We start from the raw sequence: 24,259 nt of genomic DNA, 5'->3' as shown, positions 1-24,259 counted from the left end.
ACCTAAATCTCAATAGGTTATAAGCCCGGAAAAGTACTATTTCTAGCTGTAAGTTTATAAATTGCCCTGTAATTTAGAGCCTTTAAACGCTATAAGCTTAGCCTGTTTCTACTGTTTGTAGTTTGGAATCCTTGAATTCTTTGTTTCTCTAAGCTAGAAACTACTATAGGAACTTCGACCTATAGATAGACCTCCTAGTGTAAGGTCGTTAACTATACTAGATAGCTGACAGTTAATATAGAGCTTCTGGGGGCCTATATTTTAACTTTTCCAACAAAGCCCGAAACGTTGGTTTTCTCAAAGAGATAGAAAAATCTAGCTTAACTTCGAAAGCTAGGGGTTATTACACCTACTAAAGGTACTATATTTATAGGCCTTCCCAACAGCCTAATTAACTGTATTGGTTCTACCGATTCTAGTAGGTAGGTAAAACGTAGTACCTTAAGGTACTAACTAATCCTTTTATAACCTACTAGCAAAGGTACCGGTTAAGATAAATAAATAGGTTCTGGAGAATGGGCTCCTTCTATTTAGAGGGAGGTTCAGGTTTTTACTTATTATCTAGGTTAGGTCTTTTCTAGAGGACTGCTCTAGCAAAGCTATTATGAAGTAGTAGTAAGGCTTGTTTTAATAGTAACTTAAAAAGGCCCCCCCTTCGTTTTAATCGAAACTACCGATAGGAACATTACCTTCTTCTAAATATATCTAACTAGAGACTCTTTTAACGGTATTAGCTAGTCTCTAGATAATATAGGTATAGCTATTAAGTTATAACCGCTATATACTCTACCTTAATATATTCTCTAAAATGATATAAATATATATAATCTTTCCGTCTATAGTAGTATTTAATATAACTAGATAGCTCTCTTTAAAATCGAAAGTTAGGCTAGTATCTCGGAAGAATAGTATATCTAGAATAATCTTATAGGCTTTTATATTGTTAGATATTATAAAGAAATAGGATAGAATTGCTTCTAAGCTAATAACAACCTTAATTTATATTTCTCTTAAGAATAATATTAATCTATATATATCTTTAGAGATAATCTATATCTCCTAGAGGGGTAGCTAATATTTATATATAAGTTTACTAGAGATAATATTATATTTGGAGCCTAAGTTAAATAATATAAGCTCTTTATCTGTTATATCTGAGTCTAGTTAGTAATAAAGTGTTGATGGTAGGTAGAATTAAGTAATTATATCTATAACGTCGATTCTCTAAGCTAGTATTAGAGTATAGATTGGTTATCGAAGCTAGCTTTCTTCTTTTTTATCTAGAGACTAGCTTATATCTTCAGCAATCTACCTATCTCTAACCATCGCCTACATATACTTCTCCCAGACAGTCCCCTATACTATACTTTTACCAGACTAAAGTTAGTCTTTAAATACACTAGTGTTATAGACTTATTAATAGGCTTCTTATCTATATAGTATTAGTAACCGAGGTTACTAAGCCCTTCTAGTTAATTACCTTATAGCTACTTTAGATCTAATAGATATATATAATAAGGTATTCGGTATAAATAGACGAAATACAGATTAAGTCCTTAAGTATAAGGGCTAGCTTTATACCTAGAGTCTTATAAATAGCCTCGTTAATATATACTATAGTTCCCTTCTTAGCAGAGTCTCCCTTTTAAGCTTAGAGCTATATAAGGTTCTCGGCTAGATTAGGATCCTTCTATCTACACAATGGGGGTACCGGACTTTTCAAGATCTGAACTAGGGTACTATTCAGAAATATAGTATCTAAGCTTGTCTCTATAGGCTTGAAGTTACCTGAACATATTTATTTCGCAGTATAAGCTTCTATAGTATATATTATAGCCTTATAGATCATTTCCTCTTTACTCTTCTATTTAGTAGTAGCTGATTCGGCTTTCACTGGCTATTTAGGTTCTTTCTACTTTAGTATAGCCCTAACTATATATAATCCTCTATATCTACAATTAGTATAGGTATTAACTTTATAGCTTTTAAGGTAGTTAAATACTAAATATCTGTTAAGAGTAAGCTAGTTAATGTTTATCTAGAAAAACTTTAAGTAGTATAGTATCTATAGTACTTTAAGATACTTTTTATCTTAGATAGGTTCTAGGTTTAGGAGATAGTCTTAGTTATAGTAACTCTTAAAGTCTAAAAATATCCTCTTATAGACTAGCTAGCTATCTAAGTTAGGAAATTATAAGGTATAGGTAAGGATAATATATATATAGCTATAAGTATAAGATATCTATAATATATTATATTAGTTTAACTGGATTATTATATTAGGATTATAGACTTACTCTATATAGCCTAAGAAGTAATTACTATATTCCACTATATAAAATAGACTATTATCTCTATCTCGCTAAGCTAATATATAGTTCTTATTAAAATACCTGTTATTACTATAGTAATAGTATCTCGTTACCTATATAGATCCGGTCTAATTATTAATTAGTAGTATCTAGGGTATAGAGATATCTAGATAGTTTTTACAGTTATTCTAATACCTTTAGTATCTGCTATATCCTCGGTAACTACTACTATTACCTTATAACTAATTATACTATCTATCCCTCTATATAGACCTATAGTTAGTCTCTATAACTTAGTAAACAGATAAACCTATTTAAAACTCTTATAGTTACAAATTAAAGGTATAGTCTAGATACTATTATATATTAATCTGAAGTTCTAAGAATATATCTACTAAATTATTAACCGATAGTTATATAGTAGCCTTACTCTAACTAGGGGGTATTATAGGTTAGAAGTATCTTTCCTCTCTATTAGACTAGGTTAATAACTCTAGGGTTTTAATATAGACTATCTTAAAGGATAACTTTCTACTAACAGAGAGCCTATAGGATATTAAAGTATTCTAGCTACTTTTAAGGAATATAGATCTAATATTAAAACCTTTATAGAGACTGCTCTAGATATAGGTCTGGAACTTCTTAAATTCTATCGCTTTAGGCTCGATATTATTATAGATATATATATATAGATCTATCTAAACCTTGTCTAGCAGATATGTCCAGATCTTTCGAACCGTAGTTCTATAGGACTCTACTATATCTATCTTCAGAATATAAGTAATTAGACCCTTAACCTTCTCCAGGTATAAGAAGATAGTATCGGTATAAGCTAGGAGAGCTTAGTCTATAAGGTAATTAAGCTTACCGTTATTAATAAACTGTTCTAAGTTACGGTTATACTAATATACCTTAAGAGCCTTCGAAAGGTTATTCTAAATATTTCTTTTATCTTTATTAAATCGCTAGATAATATAGTAATATATAGGGTTATACTAGTAGGTAAAACGGGAGACCTTATTATTGTCTTTAGTAATATAATAGTCTATATAGGCTTCTTTAAAGTATTTGATAAACTTATTAATATTATCTCCTTTAAATAGACTAGAGAGGCTATACTTAGTTAGCTTAGGAAAGTATATATATATAATAGTATTAACTTTAATATTATTTATCTTATAGGTAGGCTTAGAGGTAAGAGATATTTAGGTTAGAGGTTAGGGTATTAATTCTTCTAGAGGAGTATAGATTAAAGTATCTATATCTAACTATTTAAAGGATAAGTATAGTATTAATCCTAATTCCGGAGTTTAACTAAATCTAAATATAAACTATATAGTAGTTAATACTATAAAGCCGGGTAATAATTCTTTAGATAAAGACTAGTTACTAGGTATTAAGGTTGTTAAATTATTAAACAATTTCTTATAGTATAATAGGTCTTATCTATCAGAGCTAGGGCGGTTTTCTATAGGCTAGAGGTTCGAATAAAAACAATATTATTATCATAGTTTTTAAAACTTAAACTAAAGCTAATAGTTTCTTCTATATATCAAGCTATTTATACTAATATATATAGAAATTATACCTTTAAGCCCGTTATCCCTCTAGATAGACCGCTAGCTAAGTTTTTAAATAGCTTCCCTTCTAATCTTATATATTATTATTAACTATATTAGGATTAGATCTATATTTCTCCTTAATATTTATACTAAATAGCTATGTTGGATCCTATATCTAATTATAAATTAGTAGTAAATATTAATAAACCTAGTAGAGTTTTAAAAAGATTATAAAAGACTTTACTAGCTATTAGATATAAGCTAACTAAGATATAATTATTACTAAATCTAATATAATATATTAAGATAATAGTTCTTAATATTATTATTATTATATACTAACTAATACCGCTCTTTTATACTAATACTATACTCCTATTCTATTTAGAGAGCTAGCTATTATACTATTATCGTTTTCTTCTATGGTTTATTATCGTTATTATCGTTATTATATTAATCCGTTTTATTTCTTATATATATATCTTAATATAAGCCTAGTTTAAACCTAGAGCTATACTCCTCCCCGATTAAACCCCTATTTAAATAGGTAATAATTATCCTATCTATAAACTGCTAGACCAGTTGTTAAAATACCAACCCTCAGATCTGTTAATCTGTTAGAATCTGGGAGGATATGCTACAAACTCTAGTAACATCAATTGGTCCTATAAACAAGCTGCTTCCTCTATTTAGAGGGAGATATATATAGTTATTTACTACCTTATTCTATAATTACAGTATAAACTTATAGTTGGAAAACTGGTGATTGTATTGTCTGTCTTCCTGTTTAAGATGAAGCGTGCCCGGCCTTCTAATATATAACGAAAAGCCAAATTGGAAACGGAAAAACAAAGACCCCCTTCCTCTGGACTGATATATCCCAACCTATCGATAATAGGGGTGTGCCTTAAATTAATATATATTATAACTATTAAAGCTATTTAACAATTAGCGGCTAAGAGGGAGGAAGAAGAAGTTAAATAGGCCTAGGAGAAGGCCTATAAGGGTTCTAGGTAGGGGGTTATTACTTTTGTAAATATTTATAGAGGGAGATATAGTTTAATAATACTATCTTTAAATAGCTATAGGAGGGTTTTAGTAGGTTTAGTATATTAGGAATAGCCTCTCTTTTACTCTACTTATTATAATACTAATATCTATTCAATTTAACTATATAGCTAGCATTTTATAGTAACCTTAGTAATATTGGTAATAGTAGTATAGATATTCTTTACCCCTATAAAATAGGAGATTTATACTATATAAATACTATATCTATTCTAGGAAGATATCTACTATATTAGCTTACTAGTAGCTATAACCTATATTATTAATATAGTAGCTCCCTATAATATCTATATAATATTGTTAGGTTTAAGGCCCTAGCTAGATTCTTTTGCTCTTTAAGATAGTTGAGAGTATCTATTTAATATCTTTAAGATTATTCTTTATTATATATACTAGTTTAGTACTAGAGGCTTTTAATAGTTTAAGTATAACTATTACTATTAAGACTTTATAGGCCTACTTATTTTAGTTCTTAGTAATCTCTATAAAGTTATGTATTTTCATTACTTTACTATAAATTATCTAATCTTTTCTTTATAGATATCTTCTCCTATATATATCTAAGTTCTAGTAGTATCGTTATTATTATATAGTATAGCCAGTAGCTTATTGCTAAGGTTAGTAAGGGTATAGTAGCAGCTCGATATAAGCCTACTTATACTTCTATTAACTACTATTAATTGCACTATAGTATAGCTACTTATACTATTATATAGCATTGTTTCTAAAGGTAATTAGCCTTTAAAAAAGCAATTATATTATCAGTTTACATTTCTATAGTATATATAGCTCTGTACTAGTATATTGGTTCTATAGAGGTATTTCTTTAACTATACTAATAGTTATAAAGTTATTTATCTATTTAATTAACTATAAAAGGGATATAGTTAGGTTTAGTAGTAAAGTATCTAGAATATCTAGCAAATATTTACTATAGATCTTAGAGCTATTCCTTTTATTAGTAATATACTAAACATTTAGTATACTATATAGGCTTTTTAATTTAATAATATCTTAGGAACTTAATAAAGAGTCTAAACCTTATCTATATTTTAGCAATTATTTATTTAGAGATAGTTTAAACTATTCTAAAAGTCTTTACTTCTAGTTTTAAATACTAAATTAGTTATTAGACTTATTTTAAATGTAAGTTAATAGGGTTATATAAGAAGAAGATATTAATTAAATAGGGTTTGAAATAGTGTATTTAGGTAATTTCTTAAGTATAATTAAAGTTTAAGAGATAGCTTTCTTATTAGCCCTTTACTACTACTTTAGCTAATAATGAATAGTATCTTATCTAGTAAGATATAGAAGGATTGGAACTTATTAGAGGGTCCTAATAAGGAACTAAACTCTCTAAAAGACTACTAAAAAAGATATTTATATATATAGACTATATAACTAAGGTGATTTACTGGTAAAGGCAGACTCAATTATAAACTAAGAACTATCTTTTAGACCTATATATTATTAGGTTTAGAGGATAACTAGAACTAATCCTTAGAGAGATTCCTTAAGATTAGGCTTGGCTATACTCAAGAAGCTCTATATTGAGCTTTATAATGTTACTACTTTACTATCTTCACTTCTTCTATTTACTAGAAATAACCTAGGGCTCTATCTTATAATATAGAGTTAAATATCTTTAGTAACCCATTTAATAAATATAGGGTTAGTAGTTTACTCTTTTCTAAGTAAAAGTCTAACTACTATATTAAACTTAAAGAAATGCTAGATATAAAATATTTAAAACTTCTATAGAAACCTCTCTATAATATAGTATATAAATACCTTTTTTAAAGTTAGGAAATAAATAGCTAATTTAATAAATAAGGAATGAGTAAGAGTAAACTTCTCTTTACTTATTACGTTTATTATATTAATAAAGAAAGGGTATAGAGGGTAGAGGTTCTATATTAAGTATTAAGTAGAATTATTATTCGCTGCTCTTTTATTAAGGAGGTATTCTACTAAACTTTATATTTACTTTACCTTCTCTAGAATATATATATATTGTAGAAGAATATAAGTATCTAATAGTATTCTAAATAAGGTTCGGTCTTTTTGAATAGTTATTTTACCCTTTCAAGTTAGTAAAAACCCCTATAATAAGCTAATAATATATTAATAATATCATTAATAAGATACTAGAGGACTTTATAATTATCTACTTTAGTAAGAATTGAAGATACTTTTATAGAAGTTAAGAGAAGTATATAAAATAAGTTAAGGACATTTAATGCTATAAAGACTATAATAATATTTAATATTTTAAAGGGTGTTTACCCTACCTTTTATATGGAATTAGTAAAGTATCTTATAACTAACCTATTATGCTTATAGTATATTATAGACTCTTATTCTAGACCTTAATAGAAGTTCTGCTAAGATATAATAATACTATAGAAGGAATATAAGATAAAGAAGATTATAGGTATAAGAAATATAAGAGAAAGAGGGAAAAGACAAGATGTATAAGTAAAGTAAAGAGTTTATATTATGCTAATATAGAGCTCCTAGAAAAGACAGAAAATACTATATAGTACTAGATATATTTAAATAGAAATAGAGAGATATATATTATATTAATAGCTTAATATTATATATTAGGTATATTTAATAATATATAAGTTGTAATTAATGTATATACATCTCATATAAGGTAGGTCTAGATCTAGTTTGGATGTAGGAAGTATATTAAGTATATAATATAATATACTTTATACTTAAAGTATATTAGAGCGAAAGTAAGAAAATAAGAAAAACAAAAAGTTTATATACTAAATAGCTAAATATAACAGGAATTATTAGCTAGGAGGTATGTTGTAGCCTATGAGGTGGGCCTGTATAGAACTAGCTAGGGCCTCTATTATATATACTCTATATAGATAAAACCTTCCCTATCTACACACCGTTTCCTTTGTTTAGTTAAACTCTTCTTCAACATATACAGACTATTAATATTATCTACCTATTCTTTCATTCTCTCTACCTTACCTTTATTCTGTAACCGTACGCTGTATACACCTTATATATTTTCAAATACATAAGAAGATCGTAGCCATACTTCATATTTGACCTCCTTTCGAGCCATGTGCAATAGAGGCTCGTTACACTTTATCTCCTATACTTGAGCTAGGCACTACTTAGCTATAATCCGCTGGTAGTGAGCTTCAGTTGTTCCAAGCCCTTGAGGTTACTTTCTAGGTTTCTCAGAGGCGGCCGTTAACCGGCCGTGATACACAGAAAGCCTCACACAAAGATGTAGATAATTAAGGGCCTGGTTATACAGCTGTTCATCCGGACCTGCCCGCGTGAATTTGACTTGCATATTTATCCATACCTAAAAGCCTCGACACGCCTCATAACAAGAAGAGGATCTCAAACTTATTACCTACCGCGCAAGAGAGAAGAAGAAAATGTCAAATCGCCCTTCTTTTCCCCAACTCAAGGCACACTCCCTCAGGTTTCCAAACGTTGAAACTACCCTAACCTGCTTTCTTCTCCTTCTCTGCAATAACCTCCGCAATCCTGGTGCCCCTGCCGTCGAACTTCTGCGTACTCGCCTCGAGCCTCTCCATGGAGCTCCGGACTGTAGCCGCGATAACGTGGGGCGGGTATGTCTCGAGGAGGGTCCTGGCATAGACGCGTGCGTAGTTGAACGAGGCCACCCCGGCTTGGGCTTCGAGGAGCGAGCCTTTAATGTCCCGAACCATACCGTTAGCCACGTCGTAGAAGCGCGTGATGTCTCTTAGGAGCTTCCCGTGCCCCTTGTTCTCCACCTCAACGTCTATTTTCCGCATGACGAAGACCCACAGGTCTTCGAGAATGTCGTAAGTAGGAGTCTTGCCGAGTCCCCTGCCGGCGAGATCCCTGATCGTGTCGAGGTCGAAATAAATATCGTCCAGTGCAATTAATACAGCATCTGCTTCATTGATCAAGCGATTGATTCTTTCCTCAAATTGCTTAGCAGTGGCCTTGAGCACCCTCTTTACTTCCCACCCGGGCGATTGACTGCGGGGAATTCCCGCGAGCGGGCGTAGCGCCGCTACCATACTGCTCAGGAGCGTCTCCGTCTCCTGTGGCTGGACTTCGGCATCCCGCGCAACTTTATGGAGCACTTCGATAATATATTTGTCCAGCATCTTCATCACATCGACGCTGTGATTGACTGAAGCTGTAAAGCCCGCCAATAACCTGGAGTATAGCGCATTGGCGGAAGTGGTCAAGTGCGGATGGGGGGATAACTCGTAACGTACTTGGCTGTGCGATTTGTGCCGTCCATCAGAAGACCAAGGTAGATGTCAAGGCTGACTTTATCTGGTAGCTCGCTGGTTGCAACACGAATTCTGAGATCCCGGATGGCGCCATGATGATCCAACATCTCGCGGGCAAGGCTGTGATCCCGGCCGACGCGCCTTGCGGCATCAGCAAGTCCCTCTCGGGGCAGCGATATCCCAGCCAGGAGGTCGGGTCCCCACAGCTTCGACAATCCTGGCGGTTGACATAGCACGAGCTGGGAGCCGACATAAGGTGTGGCGCATAACACGGTCGACAGGGCGTCCTGGTCGTTCTCGAGGGCGAACGAGACGGTGTAGGTGAATCCCAGCCATACAGTGTAGGCGATCAACGCCTGTCGACAGAACCGGCCGATGGGGGGCAAGACCTCGGGCAGCTCCGAGAACCAACGCAAGAGCGTCCGAAAGAAGGCCCTGAGAGGCATTGGGAGACGTTGGTCGAGGGCGTTAAACAACCTTAGGATCAGGCGGGAGAGGAAGCCCAGAAATGCTAGGACGTCCTGGTAGATGACCTCGAGCGGCCACAGAACCGGGCGCAGGATCCCCAACAGCGTCAGGAGATCCTGAGGTACAGCGGAGAGCAGTCTCAAGGTAAGATACCAGAAACCTAGCAGTGACAAGACTTGGGAAAGCGCGGCCATAACCGTCACAAGAAATTTCTGCAGCGGTCGCAAGGCGGGCGAGACGAATGAAGGTAGTGGCAGGAAAGTCAAGAGGAGCCCGAGCAGTACCAGGGCCCGGGGGAAGAACTTGGCGAGGCCGCTCAACACATTGCCACGAGGATGATCGATCGTAGTGTTGGTAACGGTCATGCTCGTCTCCATCCCGCCAGTTGCATCCTGGCCCTTGATCTTATCATCGCCAGCGCTGTCAGTGGTCTGCTCGTCTGCTGTGGCGGAGGCAGCCTCGCCCCCGTGAACCCCAATAGTGCCCGTCGAATTACGCTGAGGGGCTTTTGGCGGAGATGGAGGGGGCCTCCGGCGACGGGTCGACGGTTTGTTCGGCATCGTAAAGTTGGTTCTTAGGGCAGTGTACACGCTGAGTAAGGTGAAGCTGGATGGAGTGCTGCCAGATTGTATCAGGAACAAGGTGCATCGGTGTTTTCGAAACTTCTGAGTATGCAGGAAGAAGATTGAGAAAAGAGAGGAAGGCTGGAAGCAAACGCAGGGACTCCGGGGCTGACATTTTACCACTGGGCAGAACAAAGAAAACAAACGGAGACGGTTACGCGAGGGGCTTCGATTGGTGATAGCAAACTACACGGGGCTGTAAGTAACTATGGGTATTTCTATGTATACTTGACGAATTTCTAAACTAGATACCGCCGGATTCATAGATGGAACGTATGAATTATTCGGAGAGCTCCCAGCTTGAACCAGCATGAAGACCGATATTGTTGCTGAAGTCCCCAACTCATCTACAGAAGAGTGCCTTTCTTTTATGCATACAACAGAGACGGTTATTTAACTGGAAACCCCTTTATCGATTAGTGCTTTAAACATTGCGATTCTTTTCCCTGGTTTAAATCGTTGGTTGGGTGTCAAGATAGGGGTTTTCAACACTGAAACGTAGGCCAATGTTTAAGGTGTTGTGTTAACAAACCAACTAGTATTGCACCGACAACATCTCCTTTCTTTTCGGTATCGATATCCCTAGCGCCTCCTGCTTAAATTTATAAGGTACATCGCTGGCCCCCACACTCTGTCATTGTATGTACGTAACGAAGCTTCCCACCCTCTAGGCGGAACTCGTGGCTGTCCGCCGCCATCATCATGTGCTCCCAAACACAGAAGATGCTGACTGATCCCATGGCGTCGTCAATGACATACCGGCGGCGGGTATTGGGCGCTTGGCTGGAGTTAGAAGGAATGCCGGGTTTGCAGGAGTCGTCGGGACTCCCCTTCCCGGTATATGCAGATCCTTCGAGTCGAACGCAGGGCGTGCCCCAGGGAACGGCCTCTGAAGCGGTAGCGTTGCTCCACATGTCAAGATAGGCATCGCCAGCGGCCTGGATAACATCCCGCTCGTCGCGTTTGTCCTCGGGGATCGGGTCCCAATTCTCCTGCAGCACGTACTCGAGCGTCTTCTTGGCGTCAAAGAGCCACGAGTTCGTCGTCGAGGCGATAGTGTCAATGAGCGTAACACGGCCGTCATCCCCGTGGCGGATCTGGGTTCCAATGACATAGGGGTTGGCTGGGTCGCTGACGATGACCTCGGTGTAAGTTGCGCATGCCACGAGGTCGAAGTTGGTGCGCCGGTGGTCGATTGTAAGCGCCTTGCTTAGCACACCTTGGCCGGGGTCTTTCTTCTTGTTGTTTTCTTCGTATTCCCAACCATCAGCAACGACCCCTTCGAGCAGACTGACGTCGCCTGCCTCCTGCGCGGCGATGTAAGCATCGGCTGTTTCGGCCAACACGGCGCGGTCGCAGTCAACTGCTCGCGAAGCCAGAGGATGCCCAAGTACACATTGCGCTACTCCAAAAAGGAGAATCGCAAAAGGGGAAGAAACACTGGTAGAGAGTACCATAATGACTCGCTGTGAATGGAGGAGGGTATGTATGCCGAGACTACTCAAGCTAGGATGCATTTACTGTCATGAAACGATCCGGGGTGGGTGTCAACAAGCCTGAGAAAACGTCGATTTGGCGTGGGAGCCGACCAAGGACCTTAAGCACTTGTACGTGTGAGACCGGGATGCTGTTGCTGAACAAGTGCCGGAGCGTTGAGGGGCAAGTGTAACATGGGCAACAGGTGCCGGGGCTCGGCGCAATCAAGACCTCGTAGCGTTGGTATATTCGTTCGTTCACCCATCATGATCGTCGCAGTGGCACGGTAGCCAATCCCGTATGTCTTGTGGGCAGCCTGTTGTTTCACACACTGGGCGTAGGTGAGGTATATGAGGTCACTATGGGCATATGCTGTACAGGAGGACATCGAGAGCGGGGAAACAGGACATACTTTTGTTGCCGGGCAAGGTGGTTGCCGGAGGCCCGGCTCTATCTGCCCACCCGGGAAATGTATGAATTAGGGCACCCTATCACATTTGAAAGGGGATATAAAACATATGCAAAGTTTAAGATGCCGGGTTGCCGGTTGCCACCCTCGAAACTGGCAGGACAACACCATGGGAAAAGGAAACAACGAGATAGCCACAGAAAATGTAAGAACGAGGCGCCTCTAACCCCAGCGCAGACTTAGAAAAACCGATACATATGCTACAAGGAGAAGTAGTGGCGGCGGCTGCCTGCAGCGAGCATGGCTCATTGCCGGTTGCCGGTCTCACCAGAAGCTGCACCACCCGATGTAGTGCTGGCAGAGATTTTCGAGTTTAGTAGCCTCGATGATCAACTTGTTGACTTGCTCGTTCACCGTGAGCTCATCATCCGGTTTGAAGTCCCGGCCGGTAAGCTTCTGCGCAACACGGTCGAGTACTTCAACTGCTCGTGCGTTCTGCACCTCGGCCATCTCATTCGCGCCATTTCCGTTTGCCATGCTGCTTGGTGCGGCGGCCGAGGAATTGGTACGCGCGCGGCCGCGGGCACCGGGGGGCACACCCATCATGCCGTCCGCCCCTGTGGTGGTCTGAGCGGCAAGGAACTCGGCGGGGGGGACGGGGCCGTCGAGGATCGACGGCCGGCGCGCGCGCCCTGCTTGTGGCCCAGCAATGGCTTGTTCCCGTTCCGAGTTGAAATGTGGTCCAGGCGGGCTGGCCGGATTTGTGAGGCGCCATGTGAGCAGTGGATCGTGGATGAACTAGAGTAAAAAAAAAGCACAGATGATTAGCTCACAGTCCGTTTTCTCTGGGGATTTAGCCCATCGGTGAGACCAGATGACACTTACTGCTTCCAAAACAGCCATCACGCTCTCCTTGTTATCTCGCAAGACCCTCATCACATGCTCGCACGTTGTGCGGAAACTGCCCTCGATGTTGCTAACCTCCATGGCATAAGTGAGCATGCGAGTGAGCCTGAAGGGCACTCTCTCCGGGTACTTTTCCCGCTTCATGGCCACCTCGAAACAGTCGCCGAAGTCGATGTGGATGATTTTTCCTGTGATCCGGTCGAGCATCAGATTACTAGGGTGTCTGTCTCCCAGGCCCAGAATGTATCCGACCATAGACATGACGCCGAGGGAACGAGTGTAATTGGTTCTCCTGTCCAACCAGGCCTCCGAGCTCTTGCTCTTGAGCCAGAGAACGCGGTACAGGTCTTGACCCGTGGTGTTGTCGAGCGCATAGCCAAAAACCTCGACCTTCTGCATCAGCGTCAGGTTATCATAGTCTGGGGCCATCTGTAACATGATCCGGTGCTCGATGTTGAGGAGAATCTTTCTGGATTCCCGGTACTCCCGGATGAGCTGGTGAACGGTATCGCTGTTCGGAACCCAGCCAAGCAGACCCGAATTCTGCGACAAGGGGATCGCTGGGTAGCGCTGAATGTTGAGATGCCGCTTGTAGGACTCGGAATCATTAGCCAGGAGCGTGTTGCAGAGACCAAAGAGCTGCATGACGCGCTCATCCTGCCGGATATCTTCGTGACCCTTGAGCAGGAACGTGTATGTCTTTCCGTCGCTTCCGACTATGGCAAGTTTCCTGGGACGCTGCTTTGAACTAATGACGCTGAAGGTGCCATCAAAGCCCATGATCTTGACAATCTCCTGGCCGCTGCGGTACGTGCCCGGTACTGCAAGCTCAAGATCCCGAGCCTGGAGGAGATCCGGGGAACAGTATGTCAGCTCGAGGCTCGTCATTTGGGGGAGCTGTCGGCTAATGCGTCGGAAAACTTGGTAGTAGAGATCCCAGGCTTGGCTGATGTCGTTCACGTCCTGGGAATGACGGTATTGGCGGCACCATTCGCGCGCCTCGCTCAGGTCCCTGCCAAACGTTTGCGTAAAGGAGATCTCTCTGAGGGTCGCTGGGCCCTTCTCGAGCAAGTCGTGGAGGGGCTCGAGGACGTCGAACATGCCCTGGATGTTGTGGTCGCCGAAATACAGGCGGGAGGCCTCCTCAAGCCCTTCATGCCAGAGTTCGTGCCACAAAACCGCGACTCTAATAAGCTCACGGCTTACGATGTCGGCTTGTTCCACAAGCTTGGGACTGTGTTGACGCATGCTCTCCATGATCAAGCTGGCCGTCTTGGATCGCCGCGTGCTCTGCCTCGACTTCATTGCGACGGTGAGCGGGTATACTAGCGCCTGTGGGTGTGCCCGCCCGACGTCGGACAGTAGAGCGTGAATCGACGCCTGGACCCGCCTGTTAGGTTGATTGATGCGGGCAATGAGCTGCGGAATGACCTCAAGCCAGGTATCGACGCTGACATGCGCGAACCCGTCAGTGACGGCAGTGATAACCTCCTGGTAGCCACCATAGGTGAGCCACAGGGTTAATAAGCGAAGGGTATCTTGTAAAGAGCTGCCAGACGAGAGGGCGATAGACTCAAAGAATCCATGCACGGCCGGAACGACATGGTGGACGATCATGTTGTGCTCGGACCGCCCTTCCAGCTCCTTCCTGGATGCTAGAGCTTGAACGACCTCGAAATTGGCCAGGGCCCAGGCGTGCCAGGCCTTGTACCACCGGGGATGGTAGTGAGTGGCCTTGGAATAGCAATCCAGGATGTCCTGGCGCCGTGTGTGTTGCCAATCGTTCTTACCAAGCGTGATCATCCAATCTCCCTGTCGAAGATAGCATTTGGCAAGGAGCACGGTTTGTTCAAGCCATTGGCGTTGCGCATCGGGGCCGAGGACGCTCTCGTCGAAGTCGGCGTACCTTGTGTGGTTTAGGCCGTCGCCCATGGCATTTGTGGCTTGGGCGGAGGCGTTCAACTGCAGCCTCGCGCTCTCCACGCGGTGGGCAGTTTCCTCTGTGAACCTGTGAAGGCAATAGAGCGTTCGTTCGGCGACGCCACGGTCTGAGCTTCGAACACCTGGCTGCTGGCCAATTTCCCACTGGAACTTGAGTACTGCATATACGATCGGAGACGCGATCCGTTCGAGGCCCGGGCTGGTTGGTTGCTCGAACCAGTAAGGAATGACAGACTCCAGTGGAGCATCAGTGTCAATGAGCTGCTTAAGGGACTTTTCGGCGAGGCCCATCCTCCCGGATTTCCGGCAAAGATTGGCAAACTTTGTCCACATGTGCATATTCTCCTGCGGCGTGAGCACCAGAGACCTCAGCCGAAGCATTCGTTGCCAGACTTCGACGTTGCGTTGGCAGCCCTTGAGGCGAGTCTCCCAAGTTGCCCGAAGGGTGGCACGCTTCTCGGGCCCACACTGCTTGTAGACTATGAGCTCCTCTAGCTCAGCAAGCATCTGGACCCTCACGACGACCTGATAGGCGCGATTGTACGATTCGCTGACGAGCGCGCTGAGCTCCGTGTCAAGACCCTCGCGAGCCTGCTCGATGCAGCCCAGTGCTTCCCGAAACTGGTTCCGATGCAGGGCAAGAATAGCCCCGAAGAAGGCGCGATCAGGCGAGAAGCGCTTCATTGATTGCAAATAGGTGTCCATGGAGTCCCATTTCCCAAGACCCCAGGCTGCTGTGGTCGCCAATGGCGCAATCCTTCGCTGAATTTCCGGGCCCGAATTGGCCCACGTCTTGCCAGCCAAGGAGGCGAGCGAATCCCACTCGCCCAGTGCGTGATAACAGCGCATTTTGCCCATGACGATGTCGACGGGCGTGGGCTGGTCCTCTGGGAGTTCCCGCTCTCTCTGACAGTAGAAGTTGAGTGCCTCATCCCAACGCTCTAGTTTCTCGAACCAGCTCTCTCGTAGTTGGATCCCGTCCTTGTAGGCCTTAACTTTGCGCAAAATGCCGATAGCAGCATCCGACTGCTGTAGCTGATTGTTGATCACGATGAGGGCCTCCACCGCGTGACTGTTATGGTCTTGCAGAAATTCAAGCTCCTTATAGTGAAGTGCTTTGGCGTAGGCGTGGCATCTCGCCGCTTCGCGTCCCAAGATGCGGATATCGATGGGAAGTGCCTTGTCATCATGCTCCATGAACTCTGCTAGATTAAGAAGTTGGCCGAGAAGGTCAGGGGGCACATTCTCGGACTTGATGGTGTTTTCGATGTTCGTAATGAGTTCCTCCTAGATAGATACTGTGTTAAACAGTGTCCGATGACAGCGAGTTCGGGGGCCATACCTGGTAGGAGTCGTAGAGTTCACTCCAACAAGAGACGAAGGCGGAGTTGAAGAGCTCCCGGGCTAGAGGTTGGTAGTTGCTGGCCAGGCTGGCACAGGCTCGGAGGGAGTGGTTCGGCGACTCTGAGAGTAGAGTCGTGCTGAACTTGCGGAACCATTCGTGCCAGTCGTCCTTGGTGGCCTTCCCCTTGGTTTCCCATGCCTGTTTCAGATGCACGGGATTTAGATCGAGCTTCTTCGGTGGGTTGTTCTCAGATGTGTACGGTTCCACAGAGTTGTCCTCAAACCGGGGGGCAAGATTCTGGGGGAGCGCCTCGCCCTTCCTAAGCTTTTCTACCGCCTTGTCGTAGTTGGAATGTTGGATACCGTACATGGTGATGGTCTTCTCGACCGTGTGCTCAAAATGCAAGTAGTCACGCCCTAGCTGTAGCATAAGCGCACAAAGAGTGTCAAGGGCGGCCACCCGGAGGCTGGGCTCCTGGCTGGCGAGGACCCTGGTTAAGGGATGGATGATCTTGGATGCGTAGTCGTTGAGGTTGACCATGCTTGAGAGTTTGCCAATCGTCTCGATTGACGACTTGCGCAGGAACATGGGCTGCGCTGGGTTGTCGAATAGCCGTACCAGAATGGGGATGATGAGATGCATGTATTCTTCCGCGCTGGAGCCGAAGACTAAGAAGGCGTGGAATATCTTCTCTGTGGGCTGACGCTTTGTGCTCGTATCCCTTTCCAATACCCCGAGGACCAAGGGGAGTAAACTGGCAAGATAAATCTTGAACTCGCCCTCCAGCGACCGAGAGATCGACTCAATGAGCGCCATGATGGTGGTCTGCAGCGAAGACGTTGTGTTCCAAAATTCCTGCAGCACCTCGATGATGTCGGGGAGGTAGACACGGATATGCTGGCGCACGATGCCAACGAGTCTGCTCAGGTGGTTGAAGTAGTAGTCGAGTCTCGCCGGGCTCGAGGCTCTAATGACGGCAATGAAAGCGGGGACCACCCGGTCAAGGAACTGAACGCACTTGAGTCCCAGAGTGATGAAGATACTCATGATAGCGTCGACAACATTGCCATGCCACTGTAACAGAGACTGGTCCTTCAGGATTTGAAGTAGGGCGTTGATAACGACCGTGGGGTAATAGTCTTCCTGCGACGGGGTGAGCCCCCCCATCATGAGGGACACATCGGTTAACTGGGTAGCCTCGGGGCGACGTTGGGTTTGCGGCGTCCGCTCTTCGACCTGCTGTTCTCTGGTGTTAGTTCTGTCTTCAAAGGGCTGTTCAAGTTCTTGAGGTTTCTCTAGTAGGAAAGAAAGGGGCATGGAGCCGTCGTCCTCAAACTCGTTTCCCTCATCGTCAGAATCTGCCATGGTGGGGCTGGCAAGTGATAGTGACGAGAAATGGGGTGATGAAGGGGTATAGAAGAGCCAATGAGCTGTACCTGATGTTTGTAAGGATCCAGTGCGCCCAGAATCCCCATAAGCTTGATCGTTTCCTGCCGCAGCGGGCCGTGTTGGGGCTCGCCCCGTATGATGGATTGCAGAATTTCGAGCAGCTGCGGATATTCGAGATAGGGTTTGATGACGTAGCCGGCATTGCTGGCCAGTTGCCCTAGGGTGTGAAGGGCTGCCTCCCGTTTGATGGGCGCGCTTTGATCCTGCAATGCGTCAATGATAATGGGCATGAGCGTGTCCTTGTAAGCAAGCATCTCCGCTCCCCCAACTGTGCAGAGCTCGCCAATCGCCTCGAGAATGGTGGCCGCGACAGACGGGGTCGGGTCAGAAGCTTTTGGCAGGAGGACTTCGGTGATGGAGCTGACGTAAGGCTTGACTAGGTCTTGGGCGTGCTGGGTCAAAAGGCTGAGCAGCTTCGAGCTCTCCTCCTTACTTCTCGCCACGTCCGTGTATTCCAGCTCAGTCAACATCTGTATGATAGTCTTGCGCAGTTGGGGGATGACATATGCCGGGTTATGGCGAGCTAGCCGACCGATAATTGACACGGCAACCTCCCTGACCGCGAACTGCTCGTCATGAAGAGCGAAAAATAGGGTACGTATGTTCTCAGCCTTGGCGAGATGCTGATCAAAACGTTCGTCGAGGGCGGCAAGGACGGTTCGGCGGATTTTAGGCTCAGGATCTGAGACGCCCACTGTCAACAATTTCTCAACGACATCGGCGACGACCTGCAAAGCGTGGTAGCTGGTTTGGTTAACGATAGGATCCCGCACATATAGCTGGCAGCAGGTAAGCGCGGCGGCCTCGCGGATTTCCGGGTCGTCATCCTCGACGTATTTGATGGCGACATCGCGGACAAACTCGTTTAGGACGTGACCTTCACGCAATGTCAGTACTTCTGCAATAACATAGGGTGGTTCTGGTGTAGAAACTAGTAGTTGAAGGATGGTACTCGAGCCTTGGTGAGGGGGCGGGGCGAGAAAGGTTTGTTACCTGAAAAGTCGAAGCTGCCGAGGGTGTTTAAGGCAAGCTTCACCTCGGCCTTTCCTCGTTCGTGCACTGACGGGTCCTTCGGATCTTTGGGAATGGGCGGGATAGAAGAGAGTGGGTTTGGGTGAGGTGCCCCCAACGGCCGGAAGGGTTCTCCACAAAGGACCTTGCTCAGCATGTTGAGCAGGCGCTCTTGTATGGTACCCTTGACAGGAGGGATGTAGAAAGCCATGTCGACCAGCGCCTGAGTTAGCTTCGGTGTGAGCTCGCAAGCGAAGATGGGGTCGAGCAGCGCCTCCATGTACTTGCTCAGAGTTTGACCCACTGCTACTGCGAGCCGGCTGATGCAATCGAACACGGGGTCGACAGAGCCTCGTTTGCGGGACTGCACACTGAGCCCTTCACGGACGTAGATCAGGACGCCATCGAGATAAGGCGCGATGGAGCTCTTGACGGAGTTGGCGATGTTGCCAATGGCCAGGAACGCATCGTTCCTTTCTTTCTCCTTCTTGAGCATGCTGGAGAGGTAAACCATGAACTTGTGCAAGTAGGTCGCGCCGAATTCGGTAGGGGCGTAGTTGGCCAAATCTGGAATAAGAAAAACGACCGTCTTGCGGATCGCGGCATCGCGCGCGTCTTTGTGGCGGAAAACGATCTCGCAGGCGTTTTGATAGTGGTTCTGCATGTACATGCCTCCCTGCTCAAGAAGCTCCTTGAGAACGAGGAGAGAGGCGTGGATGTATTCGACGGTGTTCGTCTTGAGGCCCTTCACCGCTTCCGTAAACATCTTATCCATCCATTCCTGCTTCATCTCCTGATCACGCTCCCGGATTATCTTGAAGCAGGCGCTGACAGTTTCGCTCGAGGTGGCTCGGATCAAGTGGCGTGGATCCCGCAGGCCGATCCAGATTTGATCAAAGACGAAGCCGACGTAAGGATACATCAAGGTAGGCGCATTCCTCGCCAACTCGCGGAGAACCAAGACCGCACTGTATCGCCTCTCCTCGACGCGATCTGACTGTAGCCACTCAAGCGCGGTGTGCATCTCGGCGTCAACAAGCTCCGATATCAGAGAGCCGCCTGGTTTGCACATCTTGCCCAGGACCACAGCGGCAGGTTGCATGGGATTGAGATCCTTCCCGCGTAGTATAGTTCCGATGTATTGCTGGAAGCGACTGTATTTGAGCGCGGGCTCGATGCCCTCAAAGTCTACTAAGGCGTCGAGGATGTAGACGCCGCCCATCTTATCATACGTATCGGTGCCTTGGATCAGGGACATGGTCCTTTGATTGACGGTGTCGAAGAATCGTTGAAATTGTTCGGCGCCCATCTCTGTTCGCGGTTTAGGAACTCGGCCACGATACCAGGGAACTAGGCAGGCCGCCGTAGACGTAGCTCTCACCTTGCTTTGCAATGTTGACGAGGTCTCGGACCTGTCGCGCAGCGCGCTTTCGTTGATCTTCGGCATAGCTTCTATCGCGTGCATAGAAGTCAGTCGATGGGATCTAGGAAACGCTTCCACAATGCAGCGTTAGTGAGTGGTAGGCCAACGCACCGATTCCTGACTTCTTTGATGTACTGGTCCAGCGCGGTGGCCGCTTGATCTCTGATGATCGACATCTTGGTGAGGTCGTGGGTTTCTTCTGATCTCGCGGAAGGACTAGGTGATCTCGTCAAGCGTTGAAGCGCTGTGTCGGTTGTCGCTGACCCATAGTCGGCTGTCGTGCTCCGGCCAGAGGCTAGGTGGGCTCAGGCCAGACAGAGAGTTCGGGCAGGCGTTTGTGCTGGAATAAGAGGGTTTCGGGTGCCTCGACCAGTTCAATACCCAGCACCTTGTTGTCACTTGAAGTTGACGAGTGCCGCGTGTTCGCATTCAATGTCTGAACGACCTTTGGTAGAAGTTGTCGCGGGTTTAGCGATCGGCCGAATTGCACGGCGGGAAACCCGAGTGCCGACGGGGTTGTAGGGAGTTATTCGTGATTATTCGCCAAACCAAACCACCGGTCGTGCAACCCGGGGTGTTTTCGCTGCTGTGAGAGAAAGGTGAAAGTCGCGAGCACAGCGGCACCGTTTCCGACAAGGTACCGTTCCGGGGTGCTAGGTCCATCGGCGTACTGTGTAACTCGAGCCTCGACAGTGACGTGGGGTAGGGAGCGCACGTGCCGACCAGCACGCATTCCAGCCTCCAAGCGCACCGAATGAGCGCCACTCGGGTTCCGCTCAGCTTCTTACATAAGAGCCTTCGAGCGGCGAACAAGTCGCCCCTTCCGGTGCTGTTGAACCTCGTACCGTTGTATTCAATCTCGAGGCTCTCCCTCAACCGACCCACCTGCCGCCTAACCGGATTCTCGCGTTTGAAGAACAATCGTACAACATTATCAAGTTAGCGTCTCAACTTTCCCGCGATGGGCAATGATGGCGGCTCGATTCCGAAGCGCCGTGAGCTTGTCAAGTCGGCTGCGCGGGCGCCGACCGTGAGCGAGCTCAAGGCAACTGCGCTTGAGAACCTCACTCATTCATGGGCCTACGATCCCTTGACGTCGGAGCGTCTCGACATGGAAAACGTGGTGTCAGACTGGCGAGGGCGTCTCTACAACTACGAGTCGGTTCTTAGGGGATTAATGCCAAGCGGTGATGACACCGACGCCGCTGCCCCCGCGCTGGTGCATGGTGAGTCGCCGGAATTGTCTTTCACGTCAACGGGCATTAGATCACTGCGCGATGTCGTCAAGCTCAAGATCAAGCGTTACGCGCCGTCCACAGCCAAGGGTCAGGAGATCTGGGCATGCCCGGTGTCGCTGAAGGAGCTCGGCCCCGCGACAAGGGCGGTATACCTCGTCCCGTGTGGCCACGTCTTTGCCGATGCGGCCATCAAGCAGATCCAGGAGGATATTTGCCCAGAATGCAGCGAGAAGTTTGAGGCTGGAGACGTCATCCCGATTTTGCCGACTGAAAACGCAGATCTCGATTATCTCACCGAGAGGATCAGCAATCTCAAGGCTAGCGGGCTCACACACAGCCTGAAGAAGGAGAAGGGCAACGGGAAGAAGAAGCGCAAGGCGGAGGCGGTGGAGGGGGATGGAAGTACCAAATTCGAAAAGGTCAAGGGCTCTCATGGGGAACAAGGGTTGGCGGCCAAGGCAGCTTCGAAGTCAAATGCCACCAGCCGAGTGAGTGGTATAAACAATGCCATGACAGCGTCACTTACAGCGAGAGTTCTCGCAGAGCAAGAGGAACGCAATAAACGGCGCAAACTAGCCGCCGAGGCGAGATGAGCGAGGAGAACAGTTACTACAGACAGCCTATTGCCACCGTACCTTTGCCGGCTGGTTCGTGTTATGATTCCAGCTACGTGAGCGTACTCATCGAACTGCACCTTGCTGTGTTGGTTTCACCAACAATGCAGTGATCAGTCTCAATGGGACCGGTTTTAATGCCATTCATACATTGCCCGAAAGTACACCAACTTCGATTTATCATGAAACCCACGGTAGTGCGTCAAAATGCACTCACGAGGTACGAATCTCTAGAGCTCATCCTTGGCCTGCACTCCCGGCTCTTGAACGTCTTCGCAGGCAGCGGGGGTACCCACCTCCATTTTGTAGACGCACTTTTCGGACTCTGACACGCGCCACAACTCGTCCGTCTCCCCGCACGTGAGCCAAACATCGGTCCTCCTGTTCGGGCCGTTCCAGCAGCCTTGACCGTTCTCATACCGCAGCACCATTCTTTCGCCCTTGCCCAAACTCTTCCCATCGACTCGTTCCTCCTCGTCCGCCAACTCCTTGTCGATGCGCACAAAATTGCCCATATTGGTGTTGCCGTGGCCCTTCCTGCTTTTCTGCATTGTACGGTCCATCCAACACAGCTCGTAGTCGTACTCGCCAACGTTGCTGCTGACGCACTTCCCCTTGAGAGCACGGAAAATGTCGTCCATGCCGTAGTCTTTCTCCAGGTCACGCTCTTGCTCCTCGAGGCTCGATGTCCTGGACGAGATGTCGGTCTTAACAGCGTTCAGCGCTTCCCTGGCTGCCGTGACCAGACGAGATTCGCCAGCGCCGCCGCGATTGTCAGCCAGGATGCCGTTGTCGATGGCCCAGATGCGCAAGACGTTGATTTTGTCGCGGATGAAGTCATTAACGGGGCTTGGGAGGTAGGCTTCCCAGTTGTAGACTACATTTATTAGCCAAACTGTTGGAGAGGGGCTTAAGGTTAAGGCAGCTTTGGGTTGGGGGGACATACCGATATCTGCATCACTGGCGTCCGAGTTCTCGAACTCCGCCCAGTTAATGCCGGAAGTCTCGCCGTCTTCTTTCAGCATCTCCATGACATCAGCGTCCGTTAGCTCGGGCTGCTTCTCGCCAGCTTGGCCAGCCGCGTAGTCCTCCCAGCCCTTGACCGCGGCCTTGACGCCTTCATCATTGAAGTTGGGGTTATACTCTTCCTTGAACTTGGAGAGGATATCCTCCAGCTGGTCAACCCTGTCCTGCAGGTCATCACGCTGGTCCAACAGCTTATCCAGCGCATTGCGGAGCTCGGAAACCCGGTTTTTCGCCAGACCGACAAGAACACCAAGTTTTCCTCCTTGCCCATCAACCTTGACAACCTTGTTCCGCTCGGAACGCTCAACCTCCTCGTATTTCTTTTGCATTTCTCCTTTTTTAATTTCGAGTCCCTCAATTTCCGCCTTCAAGGCGGTGACCTTGGCCTCCACTCTTCGGCGTAGTTCCCTGGCCTCCTTGGCCATAGTTCGCCTCCGCTTAGCCGACCGCTCCTTACTCTGCCTGCGTTCCTCTTCGAGGCGACGGTGCTCTTTGCCAATCGCGTCGCAACGATTCTCGCATTGGACCCCGCCAACGTGTCCAAACTCGTCACTGCCATCGCAGCATATATCGTGGTCGCATACGCCATCATTGACGTACATGAATGGCACATAGGCCCCAATGTGGCCTGCATTGGCGCACCAGAAGCCGGGAAGGGCATTGGTCGTGTTAGTGGTGCCCGTGATCGACCCAGGGAGTGGTTGCTCGGGTGAAAGTGCGTCGATATGCGAGCAAGCAGCCGTGCCTGGCTCGTCGGAGCCATCGGGGCAGTCGCACGAGTTGTCATTGACCTGGGACGACTCGAGCGTAACGGAGGGGTTGCCGATGCATGTGAAAGTTGACTTGCTCGCGTAGAACTTGGCAACTGCTCAGAAGTTATTAGTTGACCTTGAGGTGACGTCCCTTGCAGTCATGCGCATTGAGCCCTCCGGATGGCCCACGCTGCAGCCATTGACTGCTGTAGTAGTCACTCGGGGAAGACGACGGCAACTTACACTCGGGTCCGACGCCTCGCGGCAAGCTGTCGGCTGCGGCGAGGGTACCGTGAGCAAGAGCGCTCAAAAGCGCCAATGCGCCTGCCCTTCGCATGATTATCCTATTGGCGCCC

The 24,259-nt window shown here is 46.1% G+C and overlaps 5 protein-coding genes across 5 annotated transcripts; 1 reads left to right on the top strand and 4 right to left on the bottom strand.

Moving 5' to 3' along the window:
- Nucleotides 1-8,223: 8,223 nt before the first annotated feature.
- On the bottom strand, nt 8,224-10,600 carry B0H64DRAFT_402139 (uncharacterized protein). Its single transcript, XM_062804217.1, has 2 exons — nt 9,273-10,600; nt 8,224-9,210 (listed from the first exon to the last, which is right to left on the bottom strand). Exons 1-2 carry the CDS (start codon nt 10,248-10,250, stop codon nt 8,434-8,436), a joined length of 1,755 nt encoding a protein of 584 aa, XP_062658477.1. The 5' UTR covers nt 10,251-10,600; the 3' UTR covers nt 8,224-8,433.
- A 155-nt stretch (nt 10,601-10,755) lies between these two features.
- B0H64DRAFT_402137 (uncharacterized protein) lies at nt 10,756-12,157 on the bottom strand. The gene has a single exon (XM_062804216.1). It carries the CDS (start codon nt 11,828-11,830, stop codon nt 10,916-10,918), a length of 915 nt encoding a protein of 304 aa, XP_062658476.1. The 5' UTR covers nt 11,831-12,157; the 3' UTR covers nt 10,756-10,915.
- On the bottom strand, nt 12,158-20,910 carry B0H64DRAFT_402136 (armadillo-type protein). Its single transcript, XM_062804215.1, has 7 exons — nt 20,385-20,910; nt 20,232-20,302; nt 18,833-20,161; nt 17,827-18,716; nt 16,388-17,629; nt 13,084-16,332; nt 12,158-12,996 (listed from the first exon to the last, which is right to left on the bottom strand). Exons 1-7 carry the CDS (start codon nt 20,447-20,449, stop codon nt 12,523-12,525), a joined length of 7,320 nt encoding a protein of 2,439 aa, XP_062658475.1. The 5' UTR covers nt 20,450-20,910; the 3' UTR covers nt 12,158-12,522.
- A 146-nt stretch (nt 20,911-21,056) lies between these two features.
- On the top strand, nt 21,057-22,230 carry B0H64DRAFT_198940 (Rtf2 RING-finger-domain-containing protein). Its single transcript, XM_062799218.1, has one exon. It carries the CDS (start codon nt 21,235-21,237, stop codon nt 22,102-22,104), a length of 870 nt encoding a protein of 289 aa, XP_062658474.1. The 5' UTR covers nt 21,057-21,234; the 3' UTR covers nt 22,105-22,230.
- Nucleotides 22,231-22,355: 125 nt separating this feature from the next.
- On the bottom strand, nt 22,356-24,240 carry B0H64DRAFT_324704 (glucosidase II beta subunit-like protein-domain-containing protein; the record flags this gene model as incomplete). Its single annotated transcript, XM_062800665.1, has 3 exons — nt 22,356-23,002; nt 23,072-24,016; nt 24,147-24,240. 3 exons carry the CDS (start codon nt 24,238-24,240, stop codon nt 22,356-22,358), a joined length of 1,686 nt encoding a protein of 561 aa, XP_062658473.1.
- Nucleotides 24,241-24,259: the final 19 nt, after the last annotated feature.

The sequence above is a fragment of the Chaetomium fimeti genome, assembly GCF_033439085.1.
Source record: "Chaetomium fimeti strain CBS 168.71 chromosome Unknown B0H64scaffold_5, whole genome shotgun sequence".
In the NCBI taxonomy this organism is placed as follows: domain Eukaryota; kingdom Fungi; phylum Ascomycota; class Sordariomycetes; order Sordariales; family Chaetomiaceae; genus Chaetomium; species Chaetomium fimeti.
Note: the sequence above shows the minus strand (reverse complement) of the source record. Positions and strands in the feature narration are given on the sequence as shown.

Coding starts and splice junctions, on each gene's coding strand:
- B0H64DRAFT_402139 (XM_062804217.1), bottom strand. CDS start 10,250: ATGCCGAACAAACCGTCGACCCGTCGCCGGAGGCCCCCTCCATCTCCG. Junction 9,211..9,272: donor TTCGTGTTGCAACCAGCGAG/CTACCAGATAAA, acceptor CACAAATCGCAC/AGCCAAGTACGTTACGAGTT.
- B0H64DRAFT_402137 (XM_062804216.1), bottom strand. CDS start 11,830: ATGCATCCTAGCTTGAGTAGTCTCGGCATACATACCCTCCTCCATTCA.
- B0H64DRAFT_402136 (XM_062804215.1), bottom strand. CDS start 20,449: ATGTCGATCATCAGAGATCAAGCGGCCACCGCGCTGGACCAGTACATC. Junction 20,162..20,231: donor CGTCAACATTGCAAAGCAAG/GTGAGAGCTACG, acceptor AACCGCGAACAG/AGATGGGCGCCGAACAATTT. Junction 12,997..13,083: donor TGATGGCTGTTTTGGAAGCA/GTAAGTGTCATC, acceptor TTTTTACTCTAG/TTCATCCACGATCCACTGCT.
- B0H64DRAFT_198940 (XM_062799218.1), top strand. CDS start 21,235: ATGGGCAATGATGGCGGCTCGATTCCGAAGCGCCGTGAGCTTGTCAAG.